The sequence below is a fragment of the Poecilia reticulata genome, chromosome 1 (assembly GCF_904066995.2).
Source record: "Poecilia reticulata chromosome 1, P_reticulata-male-v2, whole genome shotgun sequence".
Taxonomy (NCBI): Eukaryota; Metazoa; Chordata; class Actinopteri; order Cyprinodontiformes; family Poeciliidae; genus Poecilia; species Poecilia reticulata.
In genome coordinates, this window is record NC_088830.1 from 9372419 (window position 1) to 9390744 (window position 18326).

Consider the following 18326-nt stretch of genomic DNA (forward strand, 5'->3'; position numbering starts at 1 on the left):
CAGCAGCAGTAATAGTCTTTTTTGAAATAAATTTCAAGGTAATTTATTTGGTACACAAATAAAGACCTTGCAGAACATTGAATCCTTTACCTTGGTAAAGTTCGGTCAGTCGTTTGAATCGTGTTTGTGTTGCAGATTGGAAGAGCAGCCTGATTTTTGTATAAGTAGCCCAAAAATTCTCAGTAAAGATTAACGTTCTGTCAAAGTTTCTCTCTTAGAGTCTGATTAAATAAAAATTGTATTTTGATAAAGATTTCCAGATACGACTTAGCACTATTTACCAACAGTAGTCATCAATCATTGGTAAATGATTCTTCAAGTAATTGAGCACAAAGTTTAAATAAAATGACACCAATCCAGATTCCCACTGAATATGTGGATGTCTTATCCATATCCATACTAAATATGCAAATTTTAGATGGAATTTTTTACAGAGCAACAATGGAAATGTCATTTCCTTTTAGTGATCCTCAAATCTTGCAGTAGGACCTTGAAGTAAAGATGGTGACTGGAGTTTGAAACAAAATAACAAAAGACTTAAAACTTGAGTTTGACGTCTGAGACTTGACTGTTTTGTAATAGTTTATATCTCATGTAATGAAGAGTGAAAGGAACCTGAGCAGAAAAAAATTGCTTGATTATTAGCTCATCACATTTATGAGGTGTTGATTTCTTATAGAGTTTTTTACTATCTTTTGGAAGAAATTGACTGGGGTTTTGCTTCCCAAAAAACGATGCCTTTGGCAATTTCTCTCTCTACATGTGGAACTAAGTGTTTAAAAATTCAAACATTACTGTACATGCAAATTAATTAATGGGTTTAAACACAGTTATTAAATGTTCTTGTGGTAATTTAGGCCTATACACGTTTTTAAATCTTATAATGGCGTATAGGTAGAATGGGGATTTTACTACATGTTAAACTGTGAAACGTGTCCAAGGAGAAGCTTTTTAGCAACTATTTACGTGTGCCAGGCAGACATCATGTTTCATTAACTTTTCACCTACATTTTAATGGAAGCTGTACTGCCTCGTTTCAGTAAAAGCAGTAAATATTTAGATGCTCCTCTTTCCTCTCTCTCCTGCCCTGTACAGGACAGTCCGCTGATTCTCCAGTCAGACAGAAACGTGACGGTCAACGCTAGAAATGATCAGGGACAACTGACTGGTCAGCTCACCGTGGGTAAGACACACTCGCTACACACAGACACTCTACACATGCTGTTTTTCCTCTGAATGAGGTTCAGCCCGCCTGTGTTTTTTTTTTTTGTTAAAACATTAACATTTAAAGTATTCTTCTAATTGAAACCTTAATGCCTTCCCCTCCATTTTGACAGTGAAGCTATCTATTGTCATTAGATATCCAGCTCACTTTCTTCTCTTCTTATATAAAATCATACTTTCGAAGAAAACTTCACTAGTCTATTGTGTACTAAACTTATTTTAGTGACCTTACTACATCTTTTTAATGTATCATGTATTTTCACATTTGTTATCACATAGTTATGTGAAAATGTGTAGTTGTTGCACATTTTCGCATAAAAAATGCAAACTTGTATTGATGTAAATATCTTTAACTTTGAGAATCTTTCTTTTGTCTGCATTTTCATTTTTGCTTTGACTTCTGACCAGTGCAGGGAAATTCCCTTCCCAAGTTTAAGTGTTAACAATTTCTGAACAAAAAGAAGTAATCCAAATATTTTTGAGCTTTAGATATGACAAGAGGCCTAATGTGAATTGTGCAAAAAAATAAAAAAATTAGTAAACCCAGATTAATGATTGTTTTGCAATACATCGGTGAACCTGTAGTACGAATTGCCATTTCTAGAAACAACACATGTATATTTAGCTCTCTTGGACATAAGGTTCTCTGCTTCACTGAAACACTTTTAGATTTAAGGTTCAGATGTGTCTTGCTGTACATTTTCAAAACTTGACTCACTGAACACATTGGAGAAATTATTATAAACAAAATAATCATGTCAAAAATGCCCTCGGACAGATGGTTGTTTTGTTTGTTGTTGTTTTGTAGTAAAACATACCTTTGCTCAAACCAGACTGTAGCTGTTGGCCACACATAAACATAAAATGGAGAGAAATGGAGAGCTACAATAACAGTCTGACAGCCAGGTGACATGAATGGTGTTTTCTGTTTCCGGAACCGAAATTTTCATTTTGATGTAAACATGAAGAACCATGAATAGCCGCTCTTATTACCATCGGCAGGCCAGACGTTGTATATAGTATTTCTCTTTCCGAAGTTTTGAAATCCCTTATAGCTCACTTCTCACTGTTAAACTCGCTACAGACTCTTCTCTCAGCAAGAAAAGTATTCCAGCTCTTGTGTGTGTGCCTTAAGCATTATGTGCTTCCTCTGCAGACACTAGAGCTAGTCTGTTTTTTAGAAGTATTGGGCCTGGCATTCGGCTTCAGTCGACTGTGTTTCAGTAGTTGTGGCTTATTGAGATTCTGTTTTAACCTTAACAGAATAGATTTGAATTCATATTTGCAAGGAAGCAAAACTTATGCATAACCGTACTTAAGCCTACATTTCAGTCAAAACCGTGCACGCAAGTAACTGTTTCATCAATGGCGAGCTGCAATGTGCAAACATCATCAAACCTAAGCGCTGTGGAAAATTTCAGTAACTGGCTGACTGTATAAAATAGGACAAGATGAATCCTCTTGTGGAGTTTCATCTTTCAGGCACCAGAAATCCCCCTGGCTTCTTGATCTCATCCTGCTGCTTCCCCCCTCTCCCCCTGTTGCTCTTGTGCTGACTCAGCACCTGAATTAACACAAACGCACTGAAAGACAGGAGCAAAAACGCATGTTCTCCATTCGCCATTGACGCTCTCGAAGGGAGGTTCAAAAAAATCCTCAAAGAAAGACGGTGATTTCTCCTCCCCGGAAAACCTCACGCACTCGGAGGAGAGAGAAGTTCTACCTTATTAGCATTCATGACTTAAAACCCACCAGAGGACCAACTTTCTTTAGCTTGTACAAGAGATACTGGACCATTTCAATTAGTAGCACGGATAGATGAAATGCCCGCAAGTGCTTGCTTTTGTACATCGGCGGTGAATACCAAAGCAGAGGAGGCCCAATGTGACTGCTGCCCAATTCCCTCAGCAGTCTGTGTTTTTCTTTAAAAAAATAAAATAAGAAAATGGAAAAACATGGACATCCAGCTTACATAGCAATAATTTATTACAATACCGAATGTGTACACAAGCACGATTGACAGATTTTCCACCTGGTTCTGATTGGTGAAGGAGAAAAAAATAGCTTGTTTTGGTCTTTCTTTCAGGTCATATGTCTCGTGTTATACTGTCCTGGCATGGTGACAGTTTTTCTCAGTGAAAATGTCACGATCAGACAGCGGGGAAGTAGGGGACCGTCAGACCGTCAGTTCCCGAAACCACGCAGAAAATGTTTTTTGTAAAAGCGCACACAAGGTCAGAGTAAAAAAAAAACAAATGATCCCACAAGAGTGTTGAGCTAAAGTAATTTTGATCAGTCTATCATAATTCAAGTGCTACAAAATAAAAACTGAGATTCAAACTAGCAACCCATGAGTTACAGGACAAACTCCTACCTCATGAGTCATCATCACTCCTACTTAACTTGCATAACGTTATGCAAAATTTAATATAACACTGATTACATTTTTTCTAGGAATGAAAAATATACCATAACATTTAATGTCCAAGCCAATTTCCTCCAAAGTCCAAAAACGTTTCTCCAAAAGTTAAGCTAGATTGTTGTTAAACAAATCTGAGCGAAACACAAAAACAGAGCTTGATGCAACTAATAGGGACTGGACAAAACAACAAGCAACATTTTCGTACCACCATGTTTACTAAGGTGGATGATGATGAAACGAGCACAGCTGTGGAAATTAGACTCTCGAAAGCAAAGAGGCAAACAAAGAGGCAACCCTACAAAAGAGCGTAGCAGGCGCTTCTCACAGAAACCAAAACATTAAAAAAAATTAACACAACCAAATAAAATCAAGACAAACCCAAGAATGATGCACGAAAACATCCCAGTTAAAGACAAAAAAAACAAAAAACATGACTCATAAACACACAGGGCCTTCACACCTTGAGGAAAAACAAAAGAAGGCAAAAGAAATGTCTTTTTGGCCTTTTCAAAGTGAACAACAGCCAGCATGTCAATGATGCAACAGCAGGAAACAAGAGGGTCACTGCATGATTTGAAGTGTTTTTACCTGCCAAAGAGCAGAGCAGGCCCTCTGCTGCACCACACCAACCCTTCATGTCACCTTAAGGTGTTTTTGAGACCTCTCAAAAAAACAAAAACAAAAACAAAAAAAAACGAGGACAGAAGTTTGAAATGGTAGAGAAGAGAGATACCAGAGACAATGGTGGAAACTGCACCACCAAGCATGTTCCAGTTCAACTTATGACTTTGCCACAGGTGGGAAAGCAAGATTCATGTGCTAAGAACAGAAATTATTTATTTGGGGTTGATTACAGCCATTAATAAAGTAAGGGAGGGGAGAATAAGACGGGGCGAAAGATGAATGAGCATCATTTTCTTTCCACATTAATCAGCAACATGCCTGTGATCTCAGGGCTCTGCGAGGCTTCGAAAGATGAAATGCTAGAAATGCTGATAAGACATATAGTTTCTCTTATATGATCTGCATATCCACTCACGTCTTAAGCAACTAACACTCAAACAGCTATGGAGATATTCAAAATATTACAATACAATGTAGAAAGGCTCAGTTATAGAACAAAATTCCCTCGTTTTATTATTTTTAGCTATTCAGATGAAGAGCCACTTCAAATGTTCCTCTATGTAAACATTACTGCAATATTTCTATTCAGTTACTCATACATTTCCCTACATGAATGTCAATAAAACAATCTTTTTATTTTGACTGTTTGCTCGTCAGTGAAGGTTTTGACATCGCAGCAACGATGTTGATCAATACAACTTGTAGTGATTTGTGTTATTTGTCCTGATCAATGGGTGATTGGGTTTTGGTTTAATTTTGTGTTCATTCTGTTATTAATTATCATTTGGATCTACATTTGGAGATCATCATCTGTGTTCTTTGATGTGGTTGAGTCATATTTTACTTCATCTCTTACCTATTCTTGGGTTTTGTGCATTTTCAACCAGGGAGTGTTTTATCATGCAATCGTGTCAGAAACCAAAAGATTCGTCCAAAACATTTTTGTATCTGATTATTAACTCCAATACTAACCATTTCAATCAATATTTGTGCAATGATGTTTTTTTTATTTCTCAGAAATTAAGGATTAATGACAACTTACTCAATTACTCATTTGGACATACAAAATGGAATTTACATTTTTTATGTCCACTGAAAAAAACCTTGACAGAAAAAACAATAATTTTCTTGAAATTGATCTTTGGTAAACTTTTTTATATTACATTTTTTTTTTTTTACAATGAGTGATCTTTATAATTGAACTTGAGACACACGTACTGTTCCGGGTCAAATTGACCCGCCAATTAAAATCAAGACAAATGAGTCGTGCAGAGAGTATTTATGTTTTCCTCCACTTCTGCTGAGTGTCCACTCAGTGTGGGTGGAGTTTGTCCACGGGAATGGAAAAGGTTCCCGTCAAAAGTTGTATGAACACCTGCTTTCTCGCAGCTCATAGTGAAGTAAAGAGAATAGGGAGAAAGTGGGCTTGTGTGTGTCTGCGCGGGCATGTGTGTGTGTGGTGTGTTGTGTTAGTGTGTGTGTGTGGTGAAATATGGTTCATAGCTGCAAGGAAACATATAGAATTGGACATTTTTTAATCTTTTTTTGCACTTTAACTTGACTGCCGGGTCAAATTGACCCGAACAGTATCGAGGTAACAAGTAGAGGCAGGGGGGGTTACAAATGTGTAAAATGAATAGATTTTCAATTTATATGTAGAGTGCACCTATTAAGACAAATAGAAAAAGTTTCATTGCAAAAAAAATACTTCCAACTATTTTAAAAAAAAAAGTAAACTTTAAAACGGGTCAATTTGCCCTGCAACTTACCAGGAGGGTTAAAAAAGGGATCATATTAATATTGCATTGGTAAACTATACAAAAACCCAAAAAGCCTTATTATGGACAAAAATGCTCAGAGGTTAAAGATGTAGAGTAATAAATAAAAAAAATGTTCGTACAAAATCAGAGCTGCTTCATCTTTCCCATTTGCAAAAAAATTATATTTTCCAACCCCCGGCTTTTTGGTCTGCAGTTTTCAGATTCTTTTTTTTTTTCCTAGCAGAGACGCCTGCTTCAGCAGAAGGCACAAATGTTTCTGACACTCAATCATTACTGCCAACATATTCTAGCGTTTTCGCAGCCCACTGCAAACTGTCAGCCCTGGTTGTGTTTAAAACTCACCACATGGTTAGAGGCGAGTTTGGACCTTCTGCATTTTTATGTAAAATCCACACAGTTTTAAATGTTTCTATGTTTGCAGGGAAAAATAATGAACTGTTCTGACCTTGGGGGATATTATTTAGTTATGTTGGAGAGTGTATTATTCAGGACTTCAGACTTAGCAGAAAAGATAAAAGATTATTTAATATTACTGTCTCGTTCACAAAAAATAACTTTTCTCCGTTTGTGCCGTTGCTTAGAATGATTTAATTGGACGATCAATTGTAAGTCAGCTAACAGCACGGCTGGGATCGTTCCTTTATTCCTGTGCTGAAACAAATACAGGAGCATCTCAATAAATTTGAACATAACCTAAAAACATAATGTTGGTAACTCAAGTCCAAAAGTTAAACCCAATAAGACAGAGGTGTATTTCAATCATTTATACTGTTGCACCATGAAGAGGGGAGTTTTATTTACAAATGTCAAACTGTTGAACAGTACCGACTGTACAGTATGCGCTCAGCACTTTGTCAAGTTCCTTCTTTGCATAATTACAAACCGCAATTTGGCAGTGGGAGTCAGGTTTATTTGTGTCGCACGTTCCAGCGACAAAGCAGTTCAAAGTACTTTACACCATAAAAACATCGTACGGTCATCAATTATGAAACCAGCAGTAAACATTACATTTTGTCAAATGCCATCATCAAAGTCATCAAGCAAACACACATCAAATGTGTCGATCAATGTTCCACTGACTGCTAATCAGGGGCAACTCTTAAGCATTTGGGTTTTAAGGCTTGATATTTCAGCAGTTTTGCCATTTTCTGGAAGTTTGTTCCAGAATTGTGGTGCACGGAAGCTGAATGCTGCCTAGGAAGCGCCAACTTCTAGAGAAAAATGGTGTTACCGTCTTGGAGGTTATCAGCATGAAAGCTCTAAAATATCATCCCAGATGGCTGTTCCGACTTTAAATGTGATCAAATTCAGGTGACAAACCTTCCCTAATCCTCCTAGCATGTTGGATTCCGTGGCTTCATACTTCCAAATGAAATGGTAAATTTGTTTTCATTTGACTTTGACTGTGGTTTAGTTCAGCACTCTGACTTAAGTCTACAAATTGAGGATTTCCCTTAAATTCTTCTCTCTAACTTGCTCTGCCCCCTCATGGCTTCAGTTGCCTTGTTGTCTCTGCAACTTTTTCTGCCATTGTTTTCTTTCCACTTAATTTTCCACTAATATCCATCAGACCAACATCGCGTGAACATCCACCTTGTTTTGTGGCTCACCCTCAACACTAACCGTCAACTGGACATTTTTGATTTTGATTGAAAACAAATTCTTGAAGCACATTAATGTTTTCAGATATCTGGAAAAAAAAAAAAACTCCAATTATGTACTAATTTGAAAATCCAGGTGTAATTTTAGTGATGCATAAATTAAAAATGTTTACTTTTTCAAGCATTTTTCCTTTCTGAAAAGTTTTTTTCTCCTAAGTACTAATCAATATAATTATATATTACACAGCTGGATAACTTGGCGCATTTCAAGCTTATTAGTTCATTAAATCCACAAGTGGAAAATTATCCCCATTTAAATCTGTCACCAAGCAACATTTTATGATGCAGTCTGTTGGTAAATGCATAAAAATTAACAAGCCTAACAAAAATGGTTTATAGCTATATCTCTATAGCAACAGTATATTCGTATGTTGCGGTTTTATACCTAATTTCCTTTTAAAAATATGTTTTCTGACGAAACACCCTCTAATACACTTAATATCATGCAGCTGCAGACCATGGAAAATGACCACCAGACAGTATCCTTTTTAATAAAGTAACACCATAAACTGTAACAGAGACACTTTTTTGCAAATATTGAAACAGAGCCGCGCAGTCTGAAGTAGCAACAGAAGCTTTCTGAAGTGTTTTCTGCTGCTTATTAAATATTCCATTGAGGATTATCAGTCTGTGAACATCTTTAAACAGAGGAAGGACATTTAAGAAAGAGATCGGGATTATCTCTGTGGTATTACACGTGACAAGTGTTTGCTTAATTACTAAGCAGTTTTACCAACAACAGACCATGGCCCAGCATTACCACAACACAACCTGACAGCAAACAGACGACATGTTTTATGGAACGTCAGTATAAAGTGGGGCCAAGAAACGTGATCTTTAGTTCAGGCTTATTTTATTCATTTCCAACCAGCATCAAACACCAACAGATCACTGGTGGAGAATGAATTGAGTCGTTTGATCGGCACATGTGAACAAGTGGTGAAAACATCATTTATATATGCTATATTAAGGTCAAATAACAGGCCTTAATATATGGGAACAGTCAGCCATGTGCAATTCGAGGGCCACAAAAAAGTACAGTAAGTTCATAAGGGAACGAGTAACTTCTGGATGTCTATGTAAACTCATTTGTCGTCGTAAAGTTTTAAAGCTGGAAGACGAGTTTTAACTTTGTTGCTTAGATAAGCCAGAATAAAACCACTTTGTGTTTCTGTGGGTCTCGGACAGCAAAACGACAACAGGCTGAAATCGGCTGAAATTATGATCACAGCTAACTACGACCGTTATGTACATCATTTGTTCCTCTGGAGAGAGGGGGGGTTGCAATGATGCGAATTTACAATTACACCGAGCGTAATAGAGAAATAAATGAAATCTGACTTTGCAAGTTCTCACTACGCGCACAATAATCAGAAAACAATTTTAGCTGACATTCAACTGTTCAGCTGCTACAGCGATGCCATGTTAGTGGTTAGTGAGGACGAATGGAAGCTACATTCAATTAAAGCTGTATTTAATTAAACATGTCCTCTAGTTGAAGCCTTGCAGCAACCGTAAGTGTTTTAAGAGCAGCGGAAGATGGATTTTGACTTTACAGTGCCAGTCAGAAGTTTGCGTACTGTGAGCTAATCAGCGGGGTGAATGTCGTACACATTTTGGGATTTTGAATATAAAACCATTTGAATGACATTTTAAAACAAGAATTGGTTATTGCGGCTTTTCTGTAATGCAAGCAGAGGCTTCCTGTATAAGTTTGCATATTGGTATCTAAATTGCCTTTAGGAGTAATGTTTGTTTTATGGTCGTTTCTCTGTCTTGTGCTTGACCTGGAGCCGTGGTGTGAAGCTTCCCTCTCTCCAAACGACTGAACATGGGCAACAATCTGCCTGTAAGAATATAGAAAATCGATGGATGTCGGTGTCAGATTTATATTTTTATTTATGCTGCACATTTAAGAACAGCAAAAGTTGGCCAAAGAATATTAAAGCCAGGAAAAGTGAAAACTCCAAGAACATTTTAGTCTATCTTGCTTAATCAAAGTTCTTGGGAAAGAGTGGCGTTCTTAATGAGTATTAAACCCAACTGATGTAAAACTTTGTTGCGCAACAATAGTTAAGTTTGAAAACGTACTGGTTCCACTGGCAGAATATTTCATGAGAGGTTTTTCCTATTACTTGCTTATTTTAAGTGTACTAAGATATTTGCTCTAGTTTGAAATGACTCAAATGCACCTTTTAAGAGCCTGACCTTATTACAACATCCAGGACTAGGACTAGCGTATGCAAACTTCTGACGCAACTACAAAATGTGAAACATTTGATTCTGTTAGACAAGATGGCTTTAAAAAAAAGTCCCCATTTTCAGCTTATTTGTTAACAGCTGAATCAATTAAAAATATATCTTTTCTGTCATTGATTATTCATGATTAGAGTTAATGCTACACAACGTGTGCCTGAGTGATGTAGAAAAGTTACACCAAGCAACTGGGAAAGTGTTAGATGTTTTAGTAAAACAAAATCAAGGAAACGTGACTGTAATTTTTATCATTGTATTCACAAACTACAATATTTATTAGCACTTAGAGCCAAAGGCAAAAGTAGGATCTGCGTTGTATTTTCTAGATTATACATACCTTGTATCAAAGTCTTTCAAACAGCATCAAAGTTGTTTAGACCCTGTAGACGCCATAGAAGCTCAAGACTAAAAGCTTTAAAGAAAACAATGAATCAATTTCCTGCTGCCTATTAAGACTTCCTGTTCATTCCTTGTCATTTCTCTATAAAATCTCCACATTTACTACTGTAACACCAGTTACATTTACTGCTACAAAAGTTTGCACAAAACAGATGAACAGATTCTTTTTCTACCCCTCAACACAAACACACCTACAGAACGCCACGCTGAGCACCAGCTCCTGCTCTGCAGCAGACGGATTCCCCGTTGGGTACATTTTGAAAATCCATCTGTATGTTTAAAATGCATCTGACTTAGGGAATCTAATATGCAAACGCTACCCCCATTAGGAGCAGACATAAATTTATGCACAAACAAATCTGTTTGTGGCATTAAATGTCAATCAAATGTTCATTTCTCGGTGAGCTCACAAATGCACATGAAATCCTAAATATTTGCACAATCACAGCTAAATGGGCTTCATGGTGCGGTTGGTAGCCCTGTTGGTTCTGAAGGTTCTGCATTCGAATGCCAGCCTGGGGTCTTTCTGTGTGCATGTTCTCCCTGTGCATCTCAAGATACTCTGGCTTTCTCCCACATCCAAAAACAGTCAGGTCATTACCCCAAATTGCCCCTAGGCATGAGTGTGTGCATGGCTGTCTTTCCTGTGTGCCTCTGTGTTGCCATGTGACCGGTCCAGAGTGTAGCTTCGCTTCTTGACCCCTGGAGACTGACGCCGGTCCCATTGTGATCCTGCTACGGCAAGTGGGTATAAACAATTGATGGAAGGGTGGATATTTATAAATTTGAATATGTGTTTTGATGAGGTTCGTCTGTCAGATTAAAACATTTTAAGAAAAACCTTGTGTGAAGTTAATAAACACGCTTTCATTATTGAAATATATATCTTGTATTGGTCTGATGTAACATTCTCTTAAATGTTGTGTTTTTATTAGCTCTTTGATTGGAAAATCATACTGAACAGATATAAGACATGAAAACAGCAACCTGTGATTATTTTATCTAATATGTTTCATTTGGTGAATCGAAGCACTACAATAAATTATATATTAAGTAACAGGGGTGGAGCTATCGCGGTTTTCTCACCGATCGCCGATCTTTAAAAAGCCTATCAAGCCGATTCCGATTTTTCCCGATAACAATGTTGTTGCCTGAAATGTCGCTAAATATAACAAGAAAGATGCCAAGTTGGCAAGAATTGGGTGACTATTGATAACTACAAATGTGCAGACATGACCTGGTGGGCCGGTCTGTCCGTCAAACGTCTCACATGAGAGCAGAACAGGACAGTGGTGGTTGATTTTTAGATTTTTAGACCTTCGCTGAGGTAAATAAAACAATAATAATCATCCATTTTACTTATAAAACCTAATATCTTCAATTGAAATCTCAAGGGGCTCAGAGATCGGCTTCACATCCAAGTATTGGCTGATCACCGATCCCCCAAAATTAAGAAAACCACCGCCGGTATATCGGTTGGCCGATAACATTGGCGTACTCCATCCATCCATCCATCCATCCATCCATTTTCTTGCACCCTTTTCCCTTAGTGGGGTTGGGAGGTGCTGGTGCCTATCTCCAGCTAACGTTTCGGGCGAGAGGCCGGGTATACCCTGGACAGGTCGCCAGTCTGTCGCAGGGCAACACAGAGACACACAACCATGCGCACACACACACACTCACACCTAGGGGCAATTTAGACAGACCAATTAACCTGACAGTCATGTTTCTGGACTGTGGGAGGAAACCGGAGTACCCGGAGAAAACCCACGCATGCACAGGGAGAACATGCAAACTCCATGCAGAAAGACTGGGGCCGGGAATCGAACCCAGAACCTTCTTGCTGCAAGGCAACAGCTCTACCTGTGCAGCCCATCGGCGTACTCCTAATAAATATTATAATTTCTTCAACAAGACTAAACAGATTGTTGTCCAGATCTAAAATCTCAAAGTGCAACTGAAACATCACATCAAACAGGACAAAGTCTTAACTCTGGCTGACCAAACTGTTCACCGAGACGATAATTTGACGTCCTAATTTCGGCCGTGAATTTTACTGATATGAGTGAGGTAGCAGAGTCTCTGCCATTACTCTGCTCCCTCCTGTGGGCTCATCTTCCAGAGAGAAGGTCTAAGAGCATGGATTGGCCTTGAGCTTCTCATCTCAGTTTTATTGCTCTCCTCCTTTCATCCCTCTGTTCTCTCTCTTCCTCTCTGTTGCTGTCAGCTCGTTAAAGTGAGTGAGAACCTGTCATCTTTGTCTTCTGAATGGCCGACCATAAAGATGATGAGTGAACTTGGGAGTTTTGAAGCCGTACCCTTTCACCCGCCTTGGTAATGATGTCCCGGGATTAGAGGCAGTGAATTGGTGTCTGGATGACGCTGGTTATCTAAAACTGTGCCATATAAATGGAGGAGTAATTTTCTAACATTACTTTTTTTTTCCCCTCCCCCAATTTCTCCAACGGTAATGTGCAACATACGAGGTTCTGTGATACTTTCAAGAAGCAAAAACGTAGAAAACAGAAGAACACTGTGCTTTTGATGATAATGGGACAAAGTAGGATTTGAAAAAAAGTCATTTGTATTACATCTGTGTGTTTGTTTTGATTATTTATTGTAAAAATAAACTTTAGTAGAAACTTTCATCTTGAAAATTCTCACTTTTTATTTTCTCATCTAGCATGTTCACACACCCTTTCTTGCATAGCCATTCTCTTTCTTCAATGATCCTTTTAAAAAAATATTACCTTTTACTCTCCCTTTACAACTCATGAACCTGATGCCATTTGAAATTAATGAATCACCCAATGACATTTTATCTTCTTTTAAGTTCAGGTTTACCTTCGTCGCTTCATTATCTTTGTCGTCTCACTCCAATTATGCTGCCTTTTATCTTGGTCAAATCTCACACGTCATTTCAAAGGTATGTGACTGATGGAGCTCAGCAGCGTCTAATCAGAGTGAAGTTGAGGGAAGTAAAGGCATGAGGGGCTCAGTGGCATTTATTTACAAATCCTGAATTACCATTATGCATTAAGGGTCCATCATACCCAGTGCCCACACTCAACTGTCTGCAGTTACAAGCTCTACAACTGACATGTGAAAGCTGACATGAATGGATCACTTGCTAGCTAATATGTCAGTACAAATGTAATTAAAGAATGGGCAAAAACTGTAACTAAAATGTCTGCTTCTTGTATTTATATGACACTACTCAGCCTTTAAAGAAAAAGTGTTCTGGACTGGAGAATATCAGCAAACATTTAAATTAAGATACTGGGATTGAACTTTGAATGTAGTTGCATGATTACTTGTTGATTATGATCATTATTTAAACAATGTGGATGTGTAATAATAGAGTACGGAACAAATTGGCAACCCAAACTGAAGCGTCTATTCTATGCGCCTTATAATGCGGTCCGCCTTATATATAAAAAAAATGTTAAAATAGGCCATTCATTGAAGGTGCGCCTTATAATACGATGCGCCTTATAGTGCGGAAAATATGGTAGTTAATTTTAAACTTCTGCTCTGCTAGTTATTTTGGCAATGGAACCGAAATCCATAGAATTGCGCAACACCTTGTAGAAATAATAATCACTGAGATTATTATTTTTGTTGGACAATTAATTTGAACACGTTTTGTTGATTTTTTTTTGTTGTTGTTGTTGTTGTTCTTTCATAAAGTTATGAACGTTTTAAGCCAGTCAGAGGAGGACGTGCTGGTCTCAGCCTCCTGGCTGCGTTCAGTTTGTCACCTAATGCCGAGATCAACTCAAAACCTTCCACGATCGACGTATTGCACCACTGTACTAGCAAAGCACAAACAGTTCAGAAACAATATGAAATGGGAAAAAAGTTATTTATTAACTGATTAAGTATGTTTTAGATTGTTCTTGAAAAACTAATCAATCACGGCTTTAGTGGGCGCACTTGCGGCTGCACAGTGAACCCACTGATTTTTTTACAGCCTCTCCTCTCTTGCAGGTACTGTGTACCCCCTCTAAATCTTTTAGGGGTACGCAGTACCCTGCCGTACCCCCTTACTTTCACCCCTGCTGATCTCTCATTGTTTTGAAACTTAACACCTGGTTGAAAGTTTTGAATACTTATAAACAAGCGAGTTCTGTACAAGTGACACAACCAAAATGGCGAGCTTCAAGAAATGTATTGAAAGAGAACGTATCAGATGGAAACAAGGCCAAAATCCATTCTGTTATTAATGGTGCAGGAAAGCAGATGTGTTCCATCATTCTTTTTTTAAAGCGTCATAAAGTAAAAGAGAGATGCTGATCCACTTGTCAGCTTAAGAGCAGCAACATTCAATCAGAGAGGACCTAAGTTACAGAAAATGCCACCAAAGAAGGAGCTGCTGGATGGTTCATCAAGTGATCGATGGTGCATGAAATGAGTCCTGGAGGGAGGCGTGACTCAACATTTATTGCGAAAGATTTTTCAACAAGTGTGTTTTTAGTGTATTTAATGTGTATTATTGTTTGGTTTGACCATCACAGAAAGAAAACCGGTGCATTCAAGCTCTGCAATTCACAGTCATTTGTATCTGAACTGGAAAGCTATGTTTAATAAAAGTTATAAAAGTGTCAAAAATTGTTTTCGACAACCTTGTGCATTAATAAAAACCAAACGTGGACACTTTGAAAAACTGCTAATTGGGCAAAAACAAATTTTACAGTTAAGTGCAGGCCGATAATCACAAGACTATTAACCATAAAACCAAACATAAACCTTGTTTATTAAAATAATTTTAAAAAACATTTTTACAATCTGGGCTGCACAGTGGCGCAGTTGGTAGAGCTGTTGCCTTGCAGCAAGAAGGTTCTGGGTTTGATTCCCAGCCCGGAGTCTTTCTGCATGGAGTTTGCATGTTCTCCCTGTGCATGGTGGGTTCTCTCTGGGTTCTCTGGTTTCCTCCCACAGTCCAAAAACATGTCAGGTTAATTGGTCTTTCTAACGTCTTCCTAGGTGTGTGTGTGTGGTTGTTTGTCCTGTCTCTGGCGACCTGTCCAGGGTGAATCCTGCCTCTCGCCCGGAACGGTAGCTGGAGACGGGCACCAGCAGCCCTCCCAACCCCACTAAGGACAAGGGTGTTAGAAAATGGATGGATGGATATTTACAACCCAGAATGTCACACACCTGCAACCATTCTTCCTAACAAAGTTACTGTAGTTCCTAACAGATCTACAGTAATCAAATATCCATCTCAAACTCAGCAGATAGTCAGTTTCCTGTCTTTTGTGATTAAAGTCCATCTTTCAGTTGTCTATTTTTGAATAAAGATGACGCTGGTTGCATTACATACTGAAAGTCCCTTCAACCGAGCAAATTAGTGTTGTTCCAGCTTTCTTTAAATTTCTAAAGCCTTCTGTGATCACTAAGGGAAACGGCGCACTCTAGTGGTGGGAAGATCTTAATTTGGCTACAATAGCTACCGTAATAGCACTGCCCATGGTTCATGAATGCACAATTTATTGTCTCATATAGGTTGTTTCTTGGACAAGATTTTGTCTTGTTTTGCACAGGATTGGGGATATAGGTTGAATTTCTTTTCTCTACATGTTGAACTATGCCATGTCACACACCCCATACCAAACCATGTGCACCATATCATATGATGCCAGACTGAGATACCATTTCAAACCAAATCACACATATTTAGAAAACAATGTACAGCCTGACTAAAGAGTCGCATGAAGTGATCACTCTCGGCCTCGTTACTTCCAAGAGGAATCATATTATGATAGCCAATATACCATTTAGGAAAAGTAAATATTACGTTTAACTGTCAGGTTTAAGACTTGAGTAGCACCAAATCTGTGGTGTTTGGTTTTGGATGTGGCCGTGGATTAAAAATCAACATATTAGGGCTTGTCCAAGTCTGTCTTCATAACACGAGTTCAATATTGGTCCTACGTAAAGTCAGATTTGGTGTAACTTAGTGTTCTTCAGTAGATGTTAAACCTGACAGTGATTTGCGTAAGAATGACAAAGGGTTGTTTCTTGAAAATAACAAAACAGCTGCAGATGAGTGGATGAAAAGAGAAAAAGGGTGGATCCTTTATGTATCCCCGTGATTGTCCAGCAGCAATTTAGGTCTGTGTAATAGCTGCAACTTAAACAACTCCAGAGCTAAAACTGATGACCCTCCTGCTCCGTCCTAAAGATGACAACAATCTCATGGTTGACTCGACGGCATCTTTTGATTATTTTTTTTCTTTTTCAAATCTAACAGCATAAATAGTACACATACATGCTAAATTGATGTTCTTAAAGACCTACCACAGTACTGACTGCATTCTGTTGTAAGTGTTAAACCCTAACTGGGAGAACTTACAGGATTGCCTGGTCACGGAGGATGAAGTAAAGTTGGATGCAGGCATTCTTTCCAGTACTTTGTTTAATTTTAGGCCGGCTTTTAGTCAACCTTTTCTCGGCCAGAGGAGTGGAGGATGACGTCTTTTTTCTTTTTCTTTTTCTCTTGCGTGGTTGTATGGCAACATTTTGTAAAACATTTTAGAAAAACACCTGAGGTCAAAGTGCTATGAATGATAGCGTAAATAAAAGCGTCAAGGTATGTGGATTAGTCTTTTAAGGTCTGGTTGATTTCAGATCCATGTCATAGTTTTTGCAGGTTGGCCTATTGAAAAGGCTAATTGTTAGTAGTAGTAATTACTAGTAGTAGTTAGCTACTAAATGTTAGTAGCTAACATTTAGCTACTCTAAATGTGTATAGCCTTGACAAACACATATGTCCCAAATTTAGGCAATGAAAAAAGCAGCTAAGAATTCAAATTTGTCACATACTAAATGTGTTTCTAAAATCCGCATTAAAAATTTACAAGGAGACAACAGTCACATTTCTACAACCTTACTTTTTAGTCGAAAGCTTATGCAACATTTAGCCTATTGCCAGAATTTTACCCAGAGGAAACCTAAAAAGTGATTAAAAAGGAACAAAATAAGGTTAAGTTTCTCTCCACGGCCAAAGGACAAGACCAACCTAATTTTGGATGCGTTTCTTAGAGCAAAAACACATTAGCATTCACAGATGCAAATGTGCCTGTGTGTGCATGCGTGCCAAAGCTGCACACACACATTAAGAGAGGACGTTTTTTTACATGAACGTCGCACACTGCTTAAGCAGCTCCTCTGATTCCCCATCTACAGGAACATGAGGGAGCGATGGGGAGAACGAGACCTGTTTGAGAAAAGCTGCCATGCATAAAGTGTTTACTTGGCTTACAGACGCTGCTCTTTGTAGCGACCCCTCGGTCCTTTTATGGTGTCGTCTTGCGTCATATCCTTTCATTGCTGGAAGACCTAATTTAAAACCTTGAATTAAACTCCAGGAGAGCAAACCCATATAACTTTTATTATGGCCTCAACACTTTAATGGACGCTAGTAAAACAGTTAGACTGGCACTACTTTAATGTGTTCCATCCATTAACTCTGAATGCAAATTAAGATGATAAGAATTTATTGAATTTTGCGTGGAAATATGTCACTTATTTATTTTTAGAAATATACAAAACAGACACGCATTGTTCTTCTGGCTAGTTTTTACTACATTTTGAAATAAACATTTTTTCCTCTTTTTTTTTTTAAATCAAAAAACAAAGTGAAAAAAATTCCTTGAAACATAGTGAATATCATCGAAGAGTCATCCGTTGACACCACTAGTAAAGATACGCTAATGGGCATTAAAGAACAGTTTCTGACTCCGTACTGTGTTAGCATAATCTCAAGCTGAGAAATCGTGGCGTCGTTGGACAAACTATGCCTCAAAGCCTCACGGATTCCACACCATGGCTCAAAGTGGGCATGAAATGCATTTCCACAGATTTATGGGCTCAAGAATGATGTAAAGAATTTTACAGACACTAACACTGAGGAGGTAAATCGGCAGCTTTTCCAGATTTTTGTCATTGTTTCTCTGT

General features: G+C 38.1%; 2 protein-coding genes across 8 annotated transcripts in view; both read left to right on the forward strand.

Annotated features, from left to right (window-relative positions):
* LOC103469533 (uncharacterized) overlaps positions 1 to 18326 on the forward strand; it is a 479729-nt gene that overhangs the window by 368053 nt on the left and 93350 nt on the right. The gene's annotated exons all lie outside the window — the stretch shown is intronic.
* LOC103462454 (zeta-sarcoglycan-like) overlaps positions 1 to 18326 on the forward strand; it is a 343126-nt gene that overhangs the window by 263815 nt on the left and 60985 nt on the right. For both annotated transcript variants that reach the window (XM_081604948.1, XM_081604945.1), the window contains exon 4: positions 1096 to 1183. In XM_081604948.1, coding sequence (XP_081461074.1) covers positions 1096 to 1183 — 88 coding nt within the window. The remainder of the gene's footprint in view (positions 1 to 1095; positions 1184 to 18326) is intronic.